This window comes from Seriola lalandi, unplaced genomic scaffold (genome assembly GCF_002814215.2).
Source record: "Seriola lalandi dorsalis isolate HSWRI2012SDOR001 ecotype SW California unplaced genomic scaffold, Sedor1 jcf7180002003563, whole genome shotgun sequence".
Lineage (NCBI taxonomy): Eukaryota > Metazoa > Chordata > Actinopteri > Carangiformes > Carangidae > Seriola > Seriola lalandi.
In genome coordinates, this window is record NW_019474218.1 from 1 (window position 1) to 9,700 (window position 9,700).

Consider the following 9,700-nt stretch of genomic DNA (forward strand, 5'->3'; position numbering starts at 1 on the left):
CACACACACACACACAAAGGGCTGAAACAGTAATATAAATTCATATGTTTTATTTAAATGCCCAATCTGCTTGTGTACAGGTTCATATAGAGATCATAGGGCCTCAAAGACATGGCATGCATAGTGTTGTGCATATTGTTTCACCAACAATGAACTGACCACTGCACACTACTGCAGAGTGGACCTTTATGTAAAAGCACAGGAATAAGTATCAGCAGTAAAAATGAATTTAAGTATCTAAAGTAAAAGAACAGCACCTTTCAGAGGGAAAAGTTGTAGTTCAAAGTTTTACATGTATATGTATATGCAGGTTCTTTCTTTTCATTCTGCAAAAAATAGTCTTATAGATGAATGTAGTGAAGAATTACAATATTCCCCCAGAATTAGCATTGGAGTAAAAATATACAATCTCACAAAATGCACATCAGTATTTTAAATACAACTCAAGAGATTTATTTTCAAACATACTAACACACACACTGAGCTTACTTCATGCAAACAGGTGTACTGAACGTGATATGGGGCGACCGTCTCCTCTCCTTTGATCTCTACATTAATGTGCATGCGGATAGCTCCAGACACAGCTGATTTGTCTGTACGCTTGTCTGTGAAGAGCACAAGACAGACAGCAACACAGTTACCAAACTCACTGCTAAAAAAAAAACTCAAGGAGAAGTTAATGAGTCATATAACTGCAAGGTCAGGACAGCTGATTATTGGATTAGTGCAGCAGAAGTGACGTGAACTTTAAATTCAACTGACCGAGATTGTACCAGACGTCCATCTCTCCACTCAAAGTGCGGACCTCGATGATGGTTTGACCGAGGAAGTCGTCTGACTCCCGCTTGAACTTCTGCTTCACACGAGACTTAATGTCATCGTCCTCATCCCACACACGCACCTTGATGCGATCTGAGGAGTTGTGACACTCACTACATAGACAGAAGCAGAGAATCAGCCACACGTTACCTTGACAGTTGGCCAAGAAGAGCAGATGGATTACTATCTTGACTTATTAAATATGAAACTGTAGACACAAAATCTAGCCATAAACAAATCTGCATTGATTATAGTTTACCAACAGAAAGCAGATAAAAATGTATATCTGTGACACTGGAACCACTAGAGCTGAAAGGTTTAATCAACAACACAGATAAGTGATCAATTATTTAAGTCATTCATCAAGCCTCCCTGTTTTATATAATTGTAAATGAAATATCTTTTTAACTGTTCTTTTGGCCAAAACAAGCAATTTAGAGACGTCACCTGGGGCTTGATTAAGTGGAAAAAAATGACCAACATATTAACTGTTAAAGAAAATAATCATTGAAACCCTAACTACCACAAAGTTCACACATATTTTTTTTCCAAGAGGTCTCGACTCACAAATTAAACGTCTCCTCCCATACAGGGTTGAGATTCCCGTAGATGGTCTTTGTCCTCTTTTTGGTCTTTCCCACCTGGACGGTGACGTAAGGATCACTGGAACCAGTTTTATCCTTGGCTTGGAGACCCTGGGCACACAACACTAGACAGAGGGGAAAAAAGGCCAAGCTCAGCCACTCTGTGAGTGTGTGTGAGTGTGTGTGTGTTTGGATGCAAACAGATACTTCTTAACTCATTTGACCTTCTGCTCTATTGCCCCACAAATGCCACCTGTGCTCTCTTCATGCAAATGTTAGCTTGTCTCTTTTCATAGACACAAACACCTGACATGTGTTGGCTCCTCTGACTTTGATGTTGACCGTGTTGGCCAGCTCACTTCAAAGCTACTGTACTGTACTCCCCTCTTACCTGTGATGCTGATCTTGGCCGACCATTTAGAGGTGCCATCGAGCACGCTCTGTTTGATCTGCTTCATATGGGTGACATGAGTGGATTTGGGGACAGTGAACACTTCCTGAATGAGTTCAAAGATCTCTGGTTTGTTCCTCTCGCGGATCTTCATGCGGTCCTTAAGAACCATGATGATGTTCTGGGTTCGATCCTCCGCACCATGCTTGGAGCTCTTCTCTGCTGCCCCTGGTTAGTGGAACAATTAAGAAAAGGATCAGATATATAAAGGCCTATAGAAATGATTTGCAATGAGAAACCTATGGTTTTTAGTTCCTATTCAGTTATTAATTATGACAGAGAAGATTATTGCCTGGAGCATAGCATTCTGTAACTTATAAGAAAGCAATTTGAAAATGGGAAATTTAATTCAGAGCAGAGAAGAAGACTGTGGAGGTGATGACAAACTTGGTTATATTTCCTGAATGAGAAGCGGACACATTTGCAGAGCTATAAAATGCTGTGGAAAAGAGAGATGGAAAAGAGAGGTGGATGACAACAAAAGATAAATGGCTTTTAATATCCTCTCAAGAAAACAAGGAAAATACGAAAGTAGGAGTGAGAGGAGAAGGAAGATGAGGTTGGCACCTGACAAATACAGATAAGGGAAAATAGATGGACCAGATAGTTTACTCTTATTAATAAAAAAAGCAGCACTGATGCAGACGTCTAAAACAAAGTCAGCAAATGGTTATTTGGCTCTTAAATATTTTTCATATGAAGTCTGTTAGTTTAGCTTGGCATAAAGACTGGGAACTGTGGGAAAGAGTTGGGCTGGGTCTGTTCACATGTAACACAAAACCAACAAAGTTTAATAATTAACACGTTATATCTCAATTCTTTAATCTGCATAAAAAAAACCAAAGCATAACAAATAATTTTAACTTTGGGCATCTTTATGCTAAGCTAAGCTAACCACCTGTCGGCTCCAGCAACATATTTATAATACAGACATGCCAGTGGTGTCAATCTGCTCAACTAACTCTTGGCAAGAATGTAAATAAGCTATATTTCCCAAAATGTCAGACTACTCCTTTTAACAATGAATTCTGGGATTCACACTTGAATAGTCTTGTGTTTTAATATGGGGCAAACGACGAAGGCATTTCAGCTATAAACTATCATCAGGGTTCGTTGTTTGCCCCATATTGAAATACAAGACTTTTCAAGTGTGAGTGCCGGCATCTCCTTTTAACAATGCATAAATTGACCAAAATAAACAAAACAGGAAATAAAAACAATAATTTTACAGGGATAAAATGGGGATAATGTTTTCCAACATTTCTCTTACTTTGCAGACAGTCAGCATTAAGTAGATCTTGGCACTTTTCGTGGCATTTGACTCCACACTCGGTACAGCGCATGCCCTGGCGAGCAATACCCCACAGCAGCCCCTCACACTCGTAGCAGTAAGTGGGCGTGGTGGCGGTCCACACCTCAAAATTATGCGGGGTGGTGCAGGAGATGGGGTATATGAGGGCCTGAAGGGTCTTCTTATAGACGTGACTCTTCTACAGGGGTACGGAGGAGAAAAGTGCAGGGTCAGAAGAGTTAAAAAGCCTTTAGGCGTGTTGTGAAATATTTCGATGTAATAGAGTGAGCACTGACCAGTTCTTCATTATGCAGGGTGCTGGACGTCAGGGCCGAGGTGATACCGGCTTTCCTGGAGTTCTGAACCAAAGACTGAGTGACAGGAGGGAGACAGGGTCATTTCTGTCAGCTCCCACTTTAATATCTTATTTTTCTTTTTATCGAGACAAATCTCAGTGCAACCTATGAGACAATGTGTATTAATACAGTCTGGCAATGTTTTCCTGAATAGTTACAACAAGCTGGAGGTGACAGCTGAAGAATTTAAAGTGCTTCCTTTTTCTTTTTTTTTTAAAGTGATCAACTTGCTGGTGAGACTAGAAAATTAGTATACCCTCATAATAGTCAATAATCAAGTGTGTTTCTAGAGCAAATTGTTTCAGTGTTACTCACCATAGCCTGTAGCAATGAAATGAAGGTGGGGGGAAAAAGGGAGATTTAATATTAGAAAAAGGCAAGAAAGAGGAAGGAATTTCCACAGAATAAAAGATGCAAAAGAGGTGTTGAGAAACTGAAGCATTTATTCTGCATCTGCTGAAGTCTTTGTGATTAAACAAGAATCTACAGTCAGATGTGGAGACTTGCAGGGCGAGGCACCCACAGCTGCAACAAGACTTGAATATCTGATATGTGAATGAAATAGCCTGTGATCGCTGCTCAGGACCCCAGCCGGTGTGATCAATTACCTGAGACACTGACATGTTGTGAGTGTGTGTCTGTGGGATAGAGAGGGAGAGAAATATAAGTGCACCTGCTTGTAACTGTCTGTCAGTGCGTAGTGGCTGTAACTGCATGACAGCAGGATTTATTAATGAAGACAGTCATCCAAGGTAATGTGTGGTAACGCTTGGATCTGGGATGTTTATGAAAACAGCACACTGAGCTTTATCTGGCAGTAGATATAAAAAGCCAAATAGCTGCCCTTTTTTCCAGGCTACCCTCTGTTAGCCTATTTCTGTAATAAATCAGTAGTTTGACATTTTGGGGAAAATGCTTATTTGTTTTCTTGCCAGGAGTTAGATGAGGAGATTGAAGCCACTCTCAAATCTGTGCGGTAAATATGAGGCTACAGCAAGTTAGCTTAGGTTAGCACAAACAGGGGGTAACACCTAGCCTGGTGATGTCTGCAGGTAATAAAATCCACCTACCAGTACCTCTAAAATTCACTAATTATTCTTGATATTTCATTTGTTTAATTTATACAAAAAAAACAACATAAAAAAATTGCAGTTTTATGGCGAGTTAGCCAAGCTAGTTGCTTTACCCTGCTTCCAGTCTTTATGCTAAGCTCAGCTAACCAGCTGCTGGATGTAGCTTCATATATTGAATGGGCAGGTACGAGAATGGTAACAATCTTCTCTTCAAACTTTCAGTACGAAAGAAAACAAGCGTATTTTAAGGTTTTCTGTCATTTGTCTTTCTGAAAAGAAAAATATGGCACAGATGCTGTGTGCTTCTATCCATATCCTGCGCTTAATGTGTATCTACATGTACTTGCTAGTAGAATTTGAGCCTCCTGTCATTTTAACAAAGGTAGAAAATTTATAATGATGATTAGACAGTCAAACAAAGTGACTTGTACATGAGATACAGGTTTCTCTAGTGGATTTATATTTTTCACAGTTGTGTCACTAATGAGCCAGTGTCAAGCAGGAATGTGGACGATGGCAGGGTAAGGTTGTGAAAAGGTCTGTTATATGACAGCATCTAGCAGACATCAATGTCAGTCAGTGGAAAACTCTGGCCTTGCCAGTGGCCTCTCAGCCATTCGGCTTGCCCTGTCATGCTGTAACAGCAGGGAAATGTATCATCTGTAGGCACAGTAGACGCAGTGCAATGGGCTCAAAGACAAAGAGGAAGAAAAGGAAAGCGTAGGAGAAATTAAAAAAGAACAAAAAAAAGATAAAACAAACAAAAAGAAAGCAGAGAGTCAAGATAAACAGAACAGGAGTATTTACAGTAACTAAGTGCGCTGACTGCTGAGCTGAGTGATAGATGGACCAGGCAGATGTGAGACACTTTAGTCAGGGAATATAAAGAGATTAGTGCAGAAACTCACCAGATCTCTGACCAGAGGCATAGCTTTCCTCTTCCTGAGGTCTGGCATGCTGTCAATGCTATACAGAGCGCCACCCATTCTGGAGACAAAACATGCACATAACAGGATTCAGCAACCCTTATTTTTGTAGCTACAGTTGAACCTGGACACGACAACTCAATTAGACATTAAGGCCATGGGCTTGGCTTTGGGTTGGTAAGTTATAGATTTTCAATGACCGTAGTAATAACAGCGTCATGGTTACTTACCCTGCTGATAAAAGCAGAGAGGCGATGCCGACACTTTCTCCTCGGGCCTGTGGAGAGAGACATGAGATGAGAAAGAAAGGCGAGCAGGGTGCCGTTAGAGCTGTGGCTGGAAAAATGGGAAGCCTAGCATTTCATAGTACTGTACTTATTTTGTCCGTTATACTGAGAAAAACAAAATCAAGAGATATTGCATGGTGTTCCTTGGAAAAAAGCAATATTTCATGGCGAGTTTCACTAGTAGCTGTTGCCACCATAACTGAAAGTGTTCCCAGAATTCACAAATGAATAATACAACAGTGGTACAAGTGGGAGATAGAAAGAAAAAGGGGAAATGAGGAAAGTGTTACAGCTGAGTTGTGTCTTTCTTAGTGCGTGTGGTGACTACTGACATCAGCAGTGGCTTCTCTGTGTTTGAGGATCATAGTAAAAGTAGATTACAGCCAGATGGCTATCCATGTAATCATTCTTCTAATTCTATCTGCTCTATTATAGAAAGACACGTTCTTTGTCTGCCTGCCTGTTCAGAGAACAAAACAGCGCTGATGCTCACGTCACACCGAGGTGCAGAAATAGTCATGATTGGTAGAAACGTCTGACTTTGAAAATGACACTTAACAGGCTTACAGCAGCTTCCTATGTGTTGCTTGGCTCTCCATAAATTGTCTATGAGCTGTACAGGATACATACAACATAAATTAGACTGATTAACACACTATTAGCCACACCCACCTGAGAGTCTGCTCCAGCCATGGGTAATCAGAATGGACTACATGCAAATCGCTACGAGGATGGCAAACAACTGAAAAGAAAATAATGAAATGGCAAAACAATACAAGGGGTAAACAGAAACTATCAAATAAACACAAGACAATACAGTGTAATCCACAGCAATAACCAAACGCTGGGAAAAATGGTGGACCAGTCAACAATAAGCTGGAAAAAAAATCACAGTAACAGTAGGACATGCAGGGGCTGATGCAACAAGTCAGTGAGCTCAAATAGTAGACTTATGAATCAAAGCTGAGCAACAACAGAGAAAACATACTGTATTACCCACTGTAATGAGCACAGGCATTCATCTGGCATGAACGGATGCAAATGCACACATATGTGTACAAAGATACACGGAGAAACACACACACACACACACACACACACACACACACACACACACACACAAAGGCTGTACCTCTTGCAGCTGCAGTCGCACTCTGCTGAAAAGTCGAAGCCAGTTGGCTTTGGCTCTGGCAGGACCAGGTTCCATGAGTTCTCTCTTTGGAAAGCTACAGGAATGATTGAAGAAGGAAGAACGTTTTTATAGTTATTAATATATGTGTATGTGTGTGCTCAATTAGCTAATTTACTTAAAGTACAGTGATTATGGAGACAACTGTCATAGAATAATATTTTTGATAATTATTCTTTTATTTTTTTTATAATAATGGGAAACTCCATTGAGTAGCTCTTTAACTGGATGATGTACCTGTGTCTTCTTTGAAGTCTCAAGCAAAAGTAACATTTGAAGAAAACATTATGATTAAAAAAATGCAGATCTTTTTTTTTTTTACTTTTATTGGGTATTTCATTAAAATGCTGCTGGTTCAATCTCTATGTATATACTGTATGTGCTTATTGTTACTTGAATCAAGAGCCACGATAAAACCCTTTGCAGAAATGTTGCTATCTCAGTGACGACAGTGTGTGGGAGCTTATTTGAGATTTTTTTCCTGTATGAAGCTGTCGGGGTAAGAGCAGTGTTCACCTTGGAACAGGAGGCTCCTCCGTTTTCTCTTCGGGAGCTGGAGGGATGCTTTCTGCGGCTGGAGGCTTCTCGGTGGGTAGAGGTTCCTCCTCAGATTTGGGCTCAGCCTCCGGGGGCTTGGATTCTGGAGCTGGAACCTGTGATATAGTTGTAGAGGTGGATGTAGTGGTGGTAGACATATCTGGCTGTGCAAGTGCAAAGGTAGGTTTGGTGGATTCTGAACTGAAAGGGGGTAACGTGTCGTCCTGTGAGACTGGAAGGAGACCAGGAGCTGTGGCTGGGGGCTGGAGCTGATCAGGGGCCGGGTGCTGCTGTTGTTGCTGCTGCTGCTGCTGCTGCTGCTGCTGCTGCTGCTGCTGCTGATGCTGATGCAATGATGGCTGCTTCTCCAGCGGTGGCCTGGTGGTGGACAGACCATCAGAGGCCGGCATCAGGGTAGGGGCAGTGCTTGTGGGTGTGGGGGTGTAGGGTGGTTCCTGGTCTTCACTGAGCGTGCCATCAAGCGGATACATATCTTCATCTTCCTCATATGGCATCTCTTCCTCATCTTCATAGTTGTACTCTCCTTCCTCCCCGTAAATGTCTCCCTCGTCTTCATCATACAGCGCCCCCTCCTCCCCTCCGTCTTTGAGGTAGCCTCCCTCGTCACTGTAGACGCCTTGGGGGTCTTCGCCATCCCAGCCTGGGGAATCCTCTTTGCTATAGCTGACCGAGGAGTGGCAGGAGTGGTAGGAATCGTTTTCATCATAGAACTCCGAACCTCGCAAGCTCTCGCCGTCCTCAGGAACAAACTCCTCACTGAGCTGAGAGCTGCCTCGACTCAACTCGCCTGATGAGGCGTAGCGACTGTCTGTGGGACTAAAGGGAGGGGGAGATGCAGAGACATGTCAGACACACTCACACAGGTTTGAAAGTAAACTAAGGGAGTTCCCAGAGTTGTATCATAAGGAGTTTAGTTGTCACAGTGACACTTAAGGAACTTGTGTTGGGGCCAGGGAGGGAGACAGCTAACCAATAGGAAAAGAGGAGTGACTTTAAACCAACCAATCAGGAAACTTAGAGCAGGGGATCAGACTAGTGATGCATCTATGTAACTGTAAGAGGAATCAGCTTTTTAGTAATGGGGAAGGTTACTATGGATACTAGTTCACTCAGAAGATAATACAGAAACACACACCATACAAAAGCACATGATTAGAAAAAGCATAAGAACACAGTTTTCAAAAATCTGAATGGGCCTATTCAAAGAAAGAGAGTGAACCTGGAGAGGCTGAGGGTAATTTATTAGCCTGGCAGAAGAAAAACTGTCTCTTTCTGTAGATAAATAAGTGAATAATATTTATTCACAATGATGAATGAGGCTATTAGACATTGAGACAGACCATGAGTCAGGGAGAGATTTGAGACACATATAAAAACCATTTGTTACACACACACACACACACACACACACACACACACACACAAATCTCACACTTTATTGTTTCGCCTCTATGGATTACGGTCATCTTGGTTCGATAATGCATAGTGCAGGAGCAGTAAAGGAGAGAACTATATAATGACTTTGGGCTGTGAGCCACAGGGAATACACAAGTATGGATGAATGGACACCTAAACACTCAACTACAATACCCTTGTCCTTCTCTATTCATCACCTATCTCATAATCTCATCCAAAACAAAGACTGAAAGACAGCGACAAATGCTTGTATGATACTTGAATATAAATACATGTCTGCCCTCTTTCTCAGAAAAGAATAAAAAAAGAAAAAAAAACCTGTTGTAATGAAGATGAAAATGAACATAATCTATCTTGGCCTCTCTGCCAGGGCCCCATTACTGAGTTGATGTCCTTCTGCTGTCTCACAAATGGAAATTAAATGTGTATAATTACCAAGTACAGGGCACCCAGAGGAAGACAGGGCTCTCCTTAAAGTCTCACATACAGGATGAGGCTATAATAACAGGCTGCCACGATGACAGTTACACACACACACACACATACACACATGCGCGCATACACACAGACAGATTCAAGCAGGCTTTTCCACAAACTCCAACCAACAATTTTCTCTCTGTTTCTGACTGTTATGAAACAGCACACACAAACACACATCTTTTCAAACACTCACCCACACAAATAAAGTAAACAGAAAACTGCACAGAACTTATAAGGATTTAAAAATGGAGAGGATGAGCATCATACATT

At 41.5% G+C, this 9,700-nt stretch overlaps 1 protein-coding gene across 1 annotated transcript; it reads right to left on the reverse strand.

Annotated features, from left to right (window-relative positions):
* Window positions 1-489: 489 nt before the first annotated feature.
* LOC111667592 (protein unc-13 homolog A-like) lies at window positions 490-8,379 on the reverse strand (the record flags this gene model as incomplete). Its single annotated transcript, XM_023423342.2, has 11 exons — window positions 490-605; window positions 763-932; window positions 1,387-1,528; window positions 1,795-2,022; window positions 3,125-3,344; window positions 3,442-3,516; window positions 3,817-3,822; window positions 5,483-5,561; window positions 5,731-5,777; window positions 6,920-7,013; window positions 7,493-8,379. Coding segments are annotated over 11 exons (2,064 nt in total), but the record flags the coding sequence as incomplete, so codon positions are not given.
* Window positions 8,380-9,700: the final 1,321 nt, after the last annotated feature.